This window comes from Gavia stellata, chromosome 12, assembly GCF_030936135.1.
Source record: "Gavia stellata isolate bGavSte3 chromosome 12, bGavSte3.hap2, whole genome shotgun sequence".
Classification (NCBI taxonomy): Eukaryota; Metazoa; Chordata; class Aves; order Gaviiformes; family Gaviidae; genus Gavia; species Gavia stellata.
The window spans coordinates 17,266,023-17,281,751 of NC_082605.1; the positions used below are offsets into that span (position 1 = coordinate 17,266,023).

The 15,729-nt window shown below is 40.5% G+C and overlaps 1 protein-coding gene across 2 annotated transcripts; it reads right to left on the reverse strand.

The window, feature by feature from the left end:
- Positions 1 to 532: 532 nt before the first annotated feature.
- THOC7 (THO complex subunit 7) lies at positions 533 to 10,016 on the reverse strand. 2 transcript variants are annotated; one of them, XM_059823271.1, is made up of 8 exons: positions 9,966 to 10,016; positions 9,334 to 9,451; positions 8,352 to 8,473; positions 7,920 to 8,006; positions 6,399 to 6,456; positions 2,890 to 2,956; positions 2,700 to 2,769; positions 533 to 1,487 (listed from the first exon to the last, which is right to left on the reverse strand). In XM_059823271.1, the coding sequence occupies exons 1-8, from the start codon at positions 9,982 to 9,984 to the stop codon at positions 1,420 to 1,422; spliced, it is 609 nt and encodes a 202-aa protein (XP_059679254.1). In that variant the 5' UTR covers positions 9,985 to 10,016; the 3' UTR covers positions 533 to 1,419. The 2 variants fall into 2 exon arrangements, with proteins under 2 accessions (XP_059679254.1, XP_059679253.1); XM_059823270.1 differs by having other exon boundaries at positions 8,352 to 8,479.
- Positions 10,017 to 15,729: the final 5,713 nt, after the last annotated feature.

Sequence of the window (15,729 nt, forward strand, 5' to 3'; positions counted from 1 at the left end):
CACTGTGCTACTGAAGTTGTATGACTTCTCATTCAGCAGGCTTGCCTTTAGCAAACTTGGAATGCGAGCAAAACAAGCTCAGGTATGTCTGTTCAACCCAACACACAGAGATCCACAGCCACTGAGAGTGAGAATCATACGGCATTTAGGACTGTAAAAGTCCAAAGTCACAATCCCGGAAATCCCCCTCAGCTGTCACCTAGTTTGAGGAGGAAGCTCTATTCTGTGCAACATCGTTATTTTACTTCAACCACATACGCTTATGACTCAGTCTGAGCGAGATCCAAAACGTGTTCCTTTACCCAAACCACTGGAAGGCTTGATTTAGCAGGTGTTTTTTAGAACATGGCTAACAGGTAGTGACATGACCTACTACTGCCCCTAGTTCCTTCCCCCCTGCCTTACAAAAGCTTAGAGCACACTCAACTCTCTTCCCTTGTTAGGAAAGTTGAAACCTGTATTTCGTACCTCCCAAGAAACTGCAGGATGATCCAGGTGGATAGATTCCACCCTGCCTATAAAAGTATCTGAGATTCTTTAACATTACGATTGCTGCTCTACTGCTTTGGTTTGTCATCATGAGAAAGGAAGGGTTCCACCATCTATTTCAGGAATTATGATGTATTTCATAGTAGTCAATTGACAGATAAAATCCAGAAGCAGATTACAATATCAGGATTAGACTCCTGGTTCTACAAGAACAAAGCTTTTAAATTGCAGTTTTAAACGTGACTTTTGATGTGGTTGCACAGAACACAGCATAGCAAGGCTCAGATCACTGCAGTTCTTTGCATCACCTTAAGGAAAAAATAAAGCTAGCACAGTATGACTTTTGTTGTTTTACACCCCTTGACAAGCTTTAATTCTATAGAAGTAATTTGTTTTATATGAAACCAGCAAATTCTAGTCTAGTCACAGGTTAAGTTCTAAAATGGCAGCTACTTTGAAAAATTAAGACCCTACTTCATTCAGTTTTAGGTCCCATCGGGACTAGGGGATGGAAGCTGGGACTCGTGCAAAGATGCACTGCCCTCAATCCAATGTTAAGTAAGAAAAGGAGCCCTTACTATTAGACTAAAAGCCTACTCAAAAATAGGAAACTCTTTGTAAACACCTTTTATTGGCAATGTTCTGCAAACACCTTAGTTCACGAGTACTGTGCAGAAGCTTCATCCTTTGTAAAACAAAATATATTTCTTGTCACAAATTACAAAGTTTGTGGATTAATGCGAAGTGCCTGTCTGCACAGATCTGCAACTGTTTTCCCCCGAAGCATAAGCAAAACAAGTATTTTTGTATAAAAATTCACAGAAGCAGTAGAAAACTATTTTTTGGCTCCGTCCCTCTTACTGTTGGTTTCAACACAAACTGAAGACACTTGGACATTCTTCAATAGTATAGTCAGTCTTCATACTACATCTACTGTTTGGTCTCTGTTTCCATCTGAGTTTCTTGAGATTCTTCAGCTTCTGAAAGTTTTTCATCATCTAAAATTCAATATTATTGTTAGTCAAACATGCTTGGTTATATTTACAGACTATATTGCAGAGCTGTGTCCCACAAATATTTTACGTTGATTGCCTTAATGGGTAGTTGATATCTCATTATACAAAATGCTATGTTCAAACAACAACAAAAAAATCCTTCAAAGTTTTTAAGGCTGTTATTTGAAACAGCTATTACAGGAAACATGGGGTAAATCCTACAGTATCAATTCAAGCAAACAGTACTGAATTGCTTCCAATTACATGCCTTCTCTTCGCCTATTAATGGTTTATTTCAAACTGAATCTCTGCCTTGCACTAAAATGTTACTTCCTTCACAAAATTCCAGAAGCTGAAAGGTAATCTATACATCCATGTGAAAATGTATTTTAGAGACTAATACTTAAGTAAGTGTTAGTAACACATAACAACAATAACCTTCTGCTAAAGTGCACCTAGGATTAACAGTTCATTCTGCTTAAGAAGATTTAGACAGCCTTAGAGAATGAAAGTCTGCTCTTATAGCCATCTACGTATGTTAATCGAGTCATGCTCAAAGGCTATACCCATTATTCCACCTTGGAAAGACACAACAAAAATCCAGCAAATAATATTTAAAACAATATTATCCATATTAGAGCATGAAAAGTAAGCACTGATTTGAAAATATTAAGTATTTGTATGACAAAAGATGAGTCTGACCAAATTCCTGAATTTAGCTCTTTTGCATGAGTTTTAGTCCCTGCTCTATTACAGACTCGCTGTCTGAGTAGGTAAGTCATTTAGCTTTCCTGTATTCCAATTTCTTTTTAGTAAAACCTCAAATGATACCACGATGGCAGTGACATGTTCAAAACTACTGAAAGAGGAATTATACAAATGTTTGGAAACTATGCACACGAATACTTTCCTGCAAGAAATACTTTTTCTGTTTAAAAAAACCAACCTCAAATTGCTATTTGCCATCCTCACATTTTAAAGAAGTCTGTTGCCTACAGATTAATCTGAAGCTAGTCAAGAAATGACATGGTGGCTAGCTTGTAGAAGAAAAAAATTCTGAGCAGTTTCAGGCTCCTGGACTAGTACTGGGAAAAGCAGATGCTGCTGGTGCAAGAGGTGACCAACCTCAATTGGTCACAGCTGGAAGCTGTGATTCCTCTTGACCTGCCGAAACCCAACCCAGTTATATATATATTACCTAAGAACAGCACTTACTTTCCAGGGTTTGCTGAAGCTCATGGATGGTGCTCAGCAGAACATGAAACTGCTTTCTTCTCAGCTCCAACTGGAATGATAAAATACATATTTTAGGAAACAGAGAGCACATACAGCCAAACAACCCATAGCAGATTCTCCATTAATTATGTTCCTAATAATTATATGACAATCTGTATGAAAAACCTACCTTATCTTCAACATTTTCTTTAATGTGAGAAAGATGTTGAAGTTCTTTTCCCAAAGCTTCTAGCTGCCTGAAAAGAAATTGTCACAGTATTTTTAAAAATTTCTGTAAAATTTTTGAGAAATAGATATGAACTAAGTGGAGGAAAAAGAACCATTAAATAAACAGCACAGGTAAACAAAGCCTAACAAATGAAGTTACATTAGAGGTAAGGCCACTTCACATAAATGTTTAACTATTATGTCATAAACTTGTAGTTTCAGGACTTCTACAGAAAACAAGGCCTCCAAGCTGGAATACAGTTGCACACTAGGCATTTGGACTATAACAATTCAGTCCTGCCACAAACATGTTATTTACTTGACCATACAATGAAAGGTAAAGAAATGGGTTACATTAAACACTCATGGCATTTTCATAGCCTTTGCTACTTCACAGATTTCTTTATGTTGACATGAGTAGATTAAATAAAAACATGGCATCAGCAGGGAGAACATATTTGATAAACCTACATATCCAACATACAAACACAACAATTCTCAGACACAACAATTGATGTAACACATAGTCAAGTACCTTATCTCTGACAATGGCCTGACCAGACAGAGTAGTGGATAACATGTAGACTTTACAGCAGGCATCCATGTTTTTGATGAAACTACATCACATAGCTTATGCCTCAGCACACAGAATTTAACACTGTGATCCACATAAATACTCATTTCCTTCTCAAATGACAGTTTTTAAATTAATTGATTGCCTCTGGCATTAAGAGATAATGGAAACATGCAACACCTATAATCTTCATTATTATTCATATCCTTTTGAAATACAACATCTTTTAACACCTCTTCAGGATCTTTCTGCAAGCATTTGATTGTTTTCTGTTCTCACTTGGACCACCATGATCCTTTTTGAAGTAGGGCAAAGAATAACAGGTACCATAAGATACATTAGCTGTCAAATGAGGATGGAGTATCAACTCTTAACACTCAAACCTCCCGTTTGGCTCTTCTACTTTTCCTCTAATGCCTGCCATAACTTATGCTCCATGTAATGAGAACAATCTGTTTCCGTAAAGGTGAAGTGGATTGAGGCTGACCATCCCTGATTAATTAGCAGGCAGATCCATACAGGGGAAAGCAAGGGAATAAAAGGATTTTTTCTGAAGCACGGACAGCTGCTGCTGTCTGGGCAGTGAACCACAAAAAGGCCTCCAGCCCTAAGTAACTCATGATGGCTGGGAAAAAGGTCTGTTTTAGTGCTACCTGAAGGTGTTGGCTTTTTTTGAGCCAGTATGCTTGGTACCTTGAGAGGAATGCCTGAAAGAGGGTTGGGTGTGACATTATCCCTTCCTATAATGGAAACAAGCTAACAGCTTATAGGCTCATACAGTGATTTTGCTAGTATTTGGTTTCTAGCTTTTGAGAAACTTCTATTTGGCTTAATCTTGCTGTTTATACCATGCAGGCAGACTGTGAGAAGACATTCATTTTTTCTCTAGTAACACCCAAGCTACATCCAGGAATCTACTTCTTTTACTTTCTGCTCCAGAGAGAATCTTTGCCTAGGTTTCTCATTTTTGTATCTCCTTTTCTAAGACTCGGTGTCATTTCTTGGTCTTCTTAACAGCTCTTCTGATACTGCATCTAATTACACTGTGGGCACTGCCATTTAGTAGTTCAGCTCCTGTCACTTCCTGAATTGGCTCCTGTGCATTACTTGTGACTAAGCTGATAACAGCTTCTCTTCTTTTGTGATGTGACTAGTTGTTCCAAGAAACATAAAGCATAAAGAAAGTATTTTTCTGAACTTTATCCTATTGTGCCATATGACCTGCAAAAGCTACAAATGTAACTCTCACAATAAACCATGACATTTCTCCTCACAAGAAGTCTTCTCAAGTGTTTTTAGTGATTAAGAGTTCCATGAAAAGCGTGACATTGTTAGTGAGGCTTCCACCATTCTGATTTAAGGGTGGTCCTTCTTGGGTCATAGTATGATTTTCTGTATACTTTCCTCAAACTGGAGAGAAAGGAAGCCTTGTAATTAAACCATTGGATGAAAACTTCATCTAGTTCCTATATTTAAAGTCTATTCACTTGGAGAGGTCAGTTAAAGCTAAAATACCTATGAACCAAGCTCCCTTTAAAAATGTTCCATTCTGTTCCTATGTCCTATTTCCCCATCTGTAAAATGGGGGATCATACTCTGCTATAGTTCAAGTCTGTGTCTTTGACTACAGATACAGATATGAAGGACTAAGGACAAAAGGGCATACACTGTAGCCATTCTTCCAGTGGATGAACACACTGGTATTTCTAACTGTAATATACTCTTCTAAAGATATGATAAATTTAAGTTTAAAAAAAGACAAAATGCCAAATTTACTAACTGTAACCACCATTTTTAGCTTTGATCAAGAAACTTATGCTTGGGTGTATTAATCAAAATTAGAATAACCCCTCCAAACCTAAACAACCTGGCATCCTCTAAGAAAAAAGTATTATCATTTAGTTGTTTCCATTCTTTATCAATTGACTGATCTCAAAAACTTCACTTTTGATAATTCTTTATTATGAAGCCTCACTTGATAAATGGCAAATGCTGACTAATGAAGTAAGTAGTCAAGCCTCATGAGAATTGCCTGTAATAATCAAAGTTGTGGTAATGAAATCAAGGCATAGAAAAACAATATACAAGAAAAAAATGTGTGAAATAGTCTCAGTGGCTTATAGCTATAAAAATCCTACTATTAGGTTAATAATATAATAAAAAAAATCTTCCTTTTTCTACAAAAGGCCAGGGAATGTGAAAAGACAGCCTCCCTCTGCAATTTCACTGAAAGTGGGCAACAGGCTGTGTGGAGAAATTATGTCCCCACAACTGCCCAAAATGACCCAAAAGCACCGATAATGATCCAAATCCAACAATGACACAAGCAATACTGTAAGTTACACACAAGACGAGTTGGACAACAGGTAGGTCTAACCTGCATGCCAGGGCAGGTTATATTGTGGTACACAAAGTAGTAATTTATAACCGGGCACGCAGGAACAACTACTACAATGAAAACATAAAAAAAAAACCTAAGAGCTTTCTCCTGCTTTCTCTCGTTCCTCCTTAATTGTTTGCGTGTTACGTATTTTGCGTGACTACTGAATCCCTTGCTAGTGCACTTTACAGCGCTTCCCCACTATCTCTCTTTTCTGAGCAACTCGTCCCTGGTAAACTGACATTAGATGTGCATTTACATCTGAGTTCACTTATTCATCTTAACAATGGAAAAATTTCAAATACGAAATGGTTAGCAATCCTTCTGAACCCATACAGATGGGGATTAATTAAAGAAAGCTGATAAGGGCACAATTTTAAAATGAAACCCAAGTTTTTCTTGTGTTGAAAGAAATTATAAAAAAGTGAGGAAAGGTCAAACTGAAACTGTGGAAATGTCAAATTTGGTGACTTCTAGTTTACTGGCTTATTATAATTTAGTGTTGTCTCACACTTACTTCAGTGTTTCATGTCTGTCTGGATGGTGTTGTATGACTTTGGCCAATGCATCATATTCTGAAAGAAATTTAAATAGTTAGTCTAAATAATTCTGAAAGTATAGATTCAAGAGCCAAAAATCAGGTACCATAGGACGGCACAGATTCTTTCTCCTTGAAAAACTGTTTTAACATTTTTCAAATTTGTACGTAATACCTTACATATATAAAAAAGTACCTGCAAATATCCATATATAAAAATGTATATAATTTATACCATGCTATAACATTTCAAAGTAGATGATTACATCAAAAGACATTTTAAATAAACTTCAGCTATGATTGTAGGCCATTATCTGCTCACTCAAACTTAGCCAGTGCTAGTGATTCATAAAGGATGAGGCCAGAAAACACGACCTTTAGATAGCTCTGCATTGCTGCACACTTGCTGTTTTGTGTATGATTCATAAGCATTGGTTTTAGATACAATCTAAAGTATATGTACAGAAAATGGTGCTGATAAGGTGTTAGACATAAACATTTAAGATTTTTAGAAAAAAGTATAAAATGCTGCATGAGAAACAACAGGATATTTTTTTAAAACTGTATTACACATTAAGAACAATATTATGGTTACACAGGCAACTAACATAGCCATTTGCTGATAGTAAGATTGTACATACGCTAACTACCTCATTCACATGGAAAAATCTGTGCTGCAGGCTGGACAGAACATGTCAAAAAGCAAACACTTCAGACCTATGTTTGTGAAGACGTAAGAACTCTACATTGCTACCGGTTAAGGTTCTTTTAATTTCCAGTTGAATCTAAAATTATCCACAAAATTGACCACACAGTTGTATTTAAACCTTTCATGTTATGCTTTTATACATTTTCTTTTTGCATTTCATTTATCAAGAAAAAACAAATTTTTGTTTCTCCTCAATTACTAATCTTTTGATAAGACAGTATTACAAGGAAATGCTTTAAGTTTCAATTGAAATTATCAGCACATACTTTTAAGAGTAGGGAAAAAAATACACCTCTCATAACAGGCATTCAGTAAGGACACATACAGAGTTGTTGGGTGTGTAACTGGCACCACTGTCTCTGCGTATGCCAAGACACTACCTTCCCTTAAGAGCTGAAGGAATACGCTTGCATGATCTTCAGTGCTGGATGTCAGTCTATTCAACTTTTGTCTCGCTGTTGATAACAAGCTTTAGTTCTTCTCAAGTCACCTGAATGGTGATAGGATGCTTTTGGGGTTTTTCTTTGGCCTGAAAACATCTCTCTGAACTACTGTTTTAGGTTTTCCTGACAATGTGTGTCATTGAGATCTACTGGTTCAATCTTACCTGCCTCCTCCACCAAAAACTTTCATTAGTGGGTGCGGAACCCACCAGACTAAATACAGTATTAGTGATGCCAGCATATTCCCTTGCACTTTAAAAAATTTGGACTCTATTTTCTGATACAATGTATTTTAAAGAGAACAAAATAATGAAACCGACCAGTGCAAATACAGATATTGCTCCTTACCCTGGCGATTTTTTCGAATCCTTTTTGCTTGCAGGATTTGTTTTTTGCATTCAGAAATCTTCTCATGTGCTGCAGTTATACTATTTTCTTTAAAAAAAAAAGATATACCGAGTTATATTGAAATCAAACAATACATGTAAACAAGCCATTCTGCTAAATTATATAAAAAAAAAAGCTGTTTGTGACATGGTGGCTTGCTAGCTCCATCAGCTTCAAAACTACATACACTTCAATAAGTTAAAAAAGCTTTTGTTTGTATGTATTTTATATACTGATAAGATGCTTATTGCATGAGTGCTATCTATTAAGAAAAAAAAAACAAACCACCAAACCACTGGTCATATGTATATATTATGTTCACCAGAACTGGCTCAAGCTTGTTCAAAAAGAGAAATTGTCAAACAGAAAACAGTAATATTTTCTCATCTTTACCTATATCCTTATAGATTTTTTCGTAATTCTCCATTTCTCTCAGGTTCATATCATACACCAGAAGAGTTTTTCCCATTGAAAATTCACACTGTGATAAAGTACTCAGCATTCGTTGGTACTGGCTGTAACTGAAAACAGACAAGATATTTATTCCTAAGCAGCATAAAAATACTGCTACCTTTACAAAACAAAGCCTCGGGTAGCGTAAGGAGCAGGTGAGTAACAATTTTTTATTAAAGAAATAAAAGATTTCAAAGATTCAATGTATAATTTTTTGAAAGTGCAGTTAGAAATGTTGCACCTGTTAATTCCACCATCATGTGCATAAAGGTGCAAAGTGAGTATTAATGCAATGGACAGATTGATCCAGAGCTTATAAACTTCCCAGCTAGGGCTGGCTCTGTGATCACCGAGATTAGTAGTTTAATACTGCAGTGCTTCTCTGTACACACAGTGTGTCCTCCGGGAATTTATATCCAGTACTAGTATGGACCCCACAGCAGAACACCACGTTGTTGCTCATCCCTTACTACTTTAGTCTGTTTTTTTTAAAAAAAAAAAAAAAACCGAACCACAGCAGCAGAAATACCAGCAGTTCCCTAACAGAACAAATGCAGAACTGCCAACTAAAATATTCAAGTCATGATCCTGTTATAATAGCGGGACTCCCGGGTGGATCACGCAGCGGCACGACAATCCTGAAGGCATTTGAGCAGCGCTGGCAGATTTCTGGCAGATTTTGTGATACAGCCTGCAGCCTTCAGTAATTTCTGACCCGTCTCTAGCCCTCATCTCCTGCCACAGTGCTTGGCATTTGTACTGGAAACACCACAGAGCCCTACTGAAAAGCAGATGTACACATTTTAACGTGGACTTTTAAAAATGGATCAAGCCCAGTTCTCCACTGAAATGCGAGCTAATCAGTTCCAAGACTGATTAAAAAAAAAAAAAAAAGAAAAAAAACCAAACAGAAAACAAATACCCTTCCTCTTGAGATCCGGAATTACACCACTTAATGAAACTCTTCACCAACAAATTGATCCGCCTGTCGTCACCAGCCCCATCGCCATCGATCAGAAGTCGCTTGCGGATAACTTCATCTGAGGAAAAACTCCCGATTAATGCCTCACGCTATGGCAGCCGCATCCCAGGGCCGAGCGCGGGTTTCACCTCAGGCATTCAGGGAACGATTCCCGGGGCTAAACCGGGAAGATCTGTTACACAGGAGGCGTCCCAGGCCCCGGCCCGGAGCGCGGGGCTGAGGGACCCTGGGGCCCGGTGGAGAGGCCTGGGGGCGGGGGGCGCCCAAGGCCCGGGCGTGCCCCGGCATGAAGGGCCCGGGAGCGGGGCTGCGGGGTCGCGGCCAGGACGGAGGCCGGTCTGCGGGGTGAGCGGCCGGGGGCCGGGCCGGGGGGAGAGGCCTGAGGCCGGAGCGCGGGAAGCTCTTCCCCAGAGGGCGGCCGGGGCCGTGCGGCGGGCAGCGCCGCGGCGGGCGGGAGGCGAGGCGGGCCCGGCGCTGAGGGGAGCCGAGCGGAGCGGGCCGGGCAGGGGTCGGGGCGCGGGGCGGCGGGCGCGGGAAGGGAGGGAGGGAGGAAGGAGGGAGGGAGGTCTCACCGTCGGTCACGGCCCCCATGGCGGCGAGTGCCGGAGCCGGCGGGGCGGCGGCAGCAGCGAGTGAGGTCAGCTTCCCACAATGCAGCCGGCGAGAGCGGCGGCCATGGAGGGGGAGGCGGCGGCGGCGGCTGGGGCCTGAGCCGGCTGGCGGCGGACGCGCGGCCCGGCGGCGGCTGCGGCGGGGAGGGCCGGCGGGCGAGGCCTGCGCCCCGCGTGGAACCGGCCCCCTGGCGAGGGGCGGCCCCGCCAGGTGAGGGGCCGACGGGGGAGGGAAGCGGCGGTCCCCGCGCCCGCAGCCAGGCTCCACCTCCCCGCCCCCGCCACCGCGCCCCCGGCCCCGCCGCCCCCCGCCCGGGCCGCCCAGCCATGCCCCCGGCACATGCTCCCTCGCCCTCGACGCGCCGCGGCGGGGAGGTCGCTGGGCCGGGGTGCGCCTCGGCCGCCTTCCCAGCACGCTCCCGCCTCAGAGCGTCCTCCCGGGGCCGCCATCGCCCTTGGCGGCCCCGTCCTCCCCTCACAAGGCTCCCGCACGGCCTCGGCCCTGCGAGGGTGGCGGCAGCGGTGCAGGGGAGCAGGTGGACGGTGGCGGTATGGTGCCCAGCGCCGAGGCGGCGGCGCTGCGAGGGTGGTGGGACCCACCGTGGTGGCTGGCCGGTCCCTGTGGCTGGGGGGAGCGGGAGCGCCAGCCCCGCGGTGCCTGCTGCCTGGCGAGGGTGTGGAGGACGTGCCCATGGCGCAGGCGTGAGGGAGCTGGGCCAGCCTGCCCTTCGCCACCCTTGGGCTCATCCCCGCTCGATGCAGGGAAGACAAGCAGCAGGGCCCAGGGGCTGCAAAAATCGTTATTCTGGTATGTTTCCCGGGGAGTTTGGCTATCACAAGTGGATAGGAACGAAAGTTGTTTCTTCCTACCCTGAAAAACTAAGCTGGCACTGGAGAAAAAGGCTAGAGGTTTCCGGAGAAAAGAGATATTAAGGTGTTACCGATACCAAGTGTTGAGTTTTAGGCTTTTGGTCCACCGACTTTGACACTTGGGTAGTGCTAAAACTGGCAACGTTACTGTAGTACATGTCATGGTGCCTGAGACATGTGTCCAGAGCCTGACACTGTCATGTTCCCTCTTCATTTTGGTTTGGACGCTTAAGTAGTTTGTTCCGCTCAGCGCTTTGCATTGACAATTTTAGGGTCGTGGAGAAAATCAGGGTGAGAAAAGAACAAAGTGGGTGTGTCCTGTAATCTGTGCTTTCCTGGTTTTAGAGCCCTGAGTGATTACGAGGCGCTTTTTTGTCCTGGATAGCAACATTTAACAGCTATTTACGAATTTGTAGATTGTTTCAAGCCAGTGCTTTGTCTTCAATAGGCAACTGGTCAGATTCTTTAGAAGGTGCTATTTGGAAAGCATTACAGGGAGCGGTCAATAAAACTCCACCTTGAACTTCTGAGAATAAAGAGTTTCCAACACAGAAAACCTGGATAAGTGACTTCTGTTCTTGACATTTTTATGTAATATTATGTGATTTGTGAGTGATACCATTTTATGTGAAAACCAAACTCTCTATTCAGTTATACAAAGTTTGGGCCAAAGAACGGGCCATAAATTCATGAGCTATGTATGCGCTATTAAAAGACCTCACTTTTATGAACTCTGAATTTGTTGCCATTTAATATAGTTGGTTTGACAAAACCCTTTGTTTTTCCTAAGGCTTTGGTCACTATGATATAGCCCTAGTGTTTTGGCAAAGGGTGAGAAGAAGACCTAGCTGAACTTCTCTACACAAATTTTATACGCTGCAGTTTGTTGCTGCCTTTCCCTCTTTACCCACCGATTACCTCTTGGAAGTCTTAAGCACTGTGAAGCATCCAGTCTTATCAAGACCTAATCTTTTCCTTGCCCTTCTCTGAGCTCTTTCTGTTTTCTTAGCCCTTTCTGTTTCTACCACAGAGAGAAGTTGATCTGAACTGGAGACTGTTGTAGGTGAAAATCCACAATTATTTGTTTAATTGTGTTAGAATACTTTTGTGTTATTTTCTGTCATGTAATTCAATATAATCTTTTCTCACTTTTTGTTCATTATTCCAGTGATGGTCAGATAGTCTTATTAAACTCTCCACAATGACAAATAGATAGTCGTTGAGTAATTAATTTTGAATACAGCAGTCCATATGATTAGTTAATAATATTTAATGACTTTTGTGCCATTCTTGTCTTCATATGTGTTACTAATTACACGATTCTTACAAATTCTCTGTTCTGGGTCTTAGGCTCATAAGAACAATTTAGGGAACAAAGCCATTATTTTTCTTCTTAAGACAGGGCTTTCAGGCATCGTCAATGTTCATTAACTTTTCTCTTTTAGAATGGGAAGTAGAACTTGGTAAATACATCATCAAGAATCTCACTAAGGCTGTGTATTGATGTAATAGCCTGTTCTCTTTTCCATTTTAAACATCCACGAGATGTTTTTGCCCAGGAAGGCAGTTCCAGCTTCCTGGGTTTCTATACGCACTTGAGTATTCACTGTGTCTTTGGAGTATTCTTTGGATTTGCTCCATTTCCAAGTAGAGTTCCTCATCTTGTAAGTATGAAACAACCCTTGTTTCACATGCGTGGAGTGTGTGTTGCACTGGGCTGTATACAAGCATGATTTTTCCACTAATTCAGTGTCATGTATAATGTAGATCTCTGGAGCAGGGCTGGCCTACTCTTATTTATTTGTCCTTCACCAGTTCGTGTATTCTGTGCAGATTCTATCAGCTACAGTCTTTTATATAATCCTTCAACTGACTGGCAGAAATACTGAGTAGCATTGGACCTTCCTTAAGGCATCAGTATTGGAGATTCATGCAATACGAAAAAATGTTTTGCACAGGGCATAGCACCTTACTCCGTGCCAGCTCTTTTGGAGTACGTACCTGTGCGTGTAAGCTTTCAACGAAGCTAAATGTGATGTCGTTTTCCCTCTTTCCTTGAATTCCTTTACGTGTGCCATATGGTAAGACCCTGAAGCAGCTTATACATAATAATTTGTTGCACACCTGTCCTTGTCAAAAGTGTTAAATGATCCTCTGTAATGTTTCCAGGTGACTCTGGATACAAGAAGTATAAGCTAGGTAAGTTTAGTACTGCAAGATGTTACATGTGTGTAGAACTGGCTCAGATTTTTCATCAGTATCCTTTCTTTGCTGAAAAATGGCTTTTAAGTACACCAGATTTTCATCAGTATCCTTTCTTTGCTGAAAAATGGCTTTTAAGTATACCAGATTTTTTTTTTATTGAGGAAACCTGTTAATGTTGAAGTGTTCTTTCCTGAAAAAAATCTATGAAAGGCAAAGTTTAAAGTGACTTTATACCTCCTCCCCTTTTCTTTAACTGTGTGTATATATTTCTTTTTCAACTGCAGAAAAAGTTAAAGGGGAAGAAGCTTTTTATAGTATTCCAGGCTATAATGAGCCATGATTTTTAGAGCTAAGAAAACAGCTTTAACTATTGATGAGGTGGATGTAAAATATTTTTCCTAAGCCTCCCTAATAATTTATGAGGTGGTTTTAGATTCCAGGTTTTCTTCGTGTTGAATAACTTCTAAATCAGACTGCTGTGTGGCACTAAATCTTACAGAGATCTAAGTATAGTAGGTCAGAAACTACAAGGTATTTTTATCCAGTCCAACCTATATTCTTGTCAGAAAGCCACACCAAATTTATTTAGCGAGACCTATTTTCTGTAAGCCTATGTTTAGCATTACTTTTCACCACTGTCCTTTATTTTTCTGTTGATTGCGTACCATGATTTTCTGCAAGATTGTTATCAAGCTAAACTCTTTGCGTCACCCTGTTTTCTCATTTTAAATTATTAGAGTGTTATATTTTCTTTGCAGTCTTCTTTAGCCTCAGCATTTACAGAAAACTAGCATCAGTGTTTCAAGAGCTTGTCGTCTCATTCTGTAAAAATTCTTAGATACTGGCTGTCTAGTTCTGCAGATATTTGAATAATACAACTGGAATTTTTCAATCCAGTGATTGGGGTAAAAAAGTAGTAGGGTTTCTTTTTTTTTTTTTAAAAGATACTAAGCAATGTGGTTCTTACCCTTGTAAAAAGCTTTCCTAACATGGACCCTTGTGTTTCTGCAGAGCTAGCGCATTTTCATAGAATTACAACGTAACGAGAGAAGGGAGGGTGAAATACTTTTTGCGACTGTAGTGGCAATAACAATAATTTAAAAATGCAATATTTTATTATCCGAACAGTAATCAATCTTGCTGTCTGCTGCCTGTGTTAGCAAGATTGATTAAATGTACTGTTAAAACTGTACTTTAAAAACCAGGCTCCCATCAGATAATAATGTAACCACAAGTTGTGGGCTACAGGTTTGTTTTTATTTCTTATTTTTCACTTTGTAACTCAAAGAAGCATGTAAAATTCCAGAATTTTTGACAGAAGTACTTTGCAAAATACAAGTTCTGGAAATATTTTGTTCATTGGAAAGACATTTCATTACTACTGCTTTTCTCATGACGGGAGACAAAAGTTTGTCTTAGAAAAAAAAATAGTGCTGCATGGTCCTTTTAAATAACTTTTTCCTAAGTAAAGGGCTCTGTCTCTTGTTTAATCTAGATTATACAGGTGGCATTCTGATGTTGCACTTTTACAAATATCTTCACAGGAATTATGTAATGGCTTTCCACATTTCATATCTGGATTCTACTGAATATATATGAATCTAGAAGATCAACTATTGTACATTTTAAGCTGATCTGTCACTAATTTATTAAAGCTTGTCAAACTCAAGTTGAAACTACATGATACTAGAAATTTCTACACTGAATTCAGTGTAGAAAACTGAGATTACAGGAGCAGGAATGCTCCCAGCAAATGAAAGCATTTTTGCATGAGTGTCAAAAGGTGTTTTAACTGAGGCTGTGGAATTATCAGAAGTTAGAAGTGGTACGCTGGGTTGTGATACCTATACCCAGTGACTTGGTAGGTTCCCACTTGGCAAGAAAGTCAAGGTGTTTTAGCAGGTATCTCATGACACTCAGTGTCATGAAACTGCTGCAAAACAGATTAGATGGTTAGATTTTTCTTTTAATCAAAAAATGGTTAGCACCATAGACTTCAGCTGCCTGTGCGATGCCTTGGAGGTCCCACATGGTGTCTGCAGTCTCTGATTTAAAATGACTGTCAGGTAATTTTAGGGTGGTGTTTTGTGTATTTTGTAGGGAAGCAGCTGTTTATTCTTTTGGAATTATTCTTGGCAGGATTAGTCAGTTATCTAGTAGCCTCTTTGTCGGCAGGATGTTTTCAGTGTGGCTTTCTTTATTTTTTTTTTTTTAATAAAAAGGAGCATATTTTAATTTTTCCTTCCCCGATCCTTCATGGGTTTGGTAGCATTTACATTGTGCCCTGAAGATTGTCAGTGGTGTGCCAGAGTTTTCAGAGGAAGAGGTGGATGTTGAATGGAGTTTTAACACTGACTAAGAAGAAGAATTTGTCTTTGTTGGCATCAGGCCAAATGGTAAATGTTTGTATTTAACTGTGGCTTGAAACATTGGATGGACAGTAAGAGAGTTGTGAATATCATATTTACTCATATCATGTTTAAATAAATAACTATTAGTGCTACTGAGGAAATTTTGCACAGAGATTACAAGGGAACACAGGCATTTCCTCCTTTGGAAAGCAGCTCTTGCCCGACTTCAGTGCGGCATTTTCTGAATCACGTGGCCAGATGCTTTGACTCGGCTAAGAAAGCTGAATCAGAGCTATTGC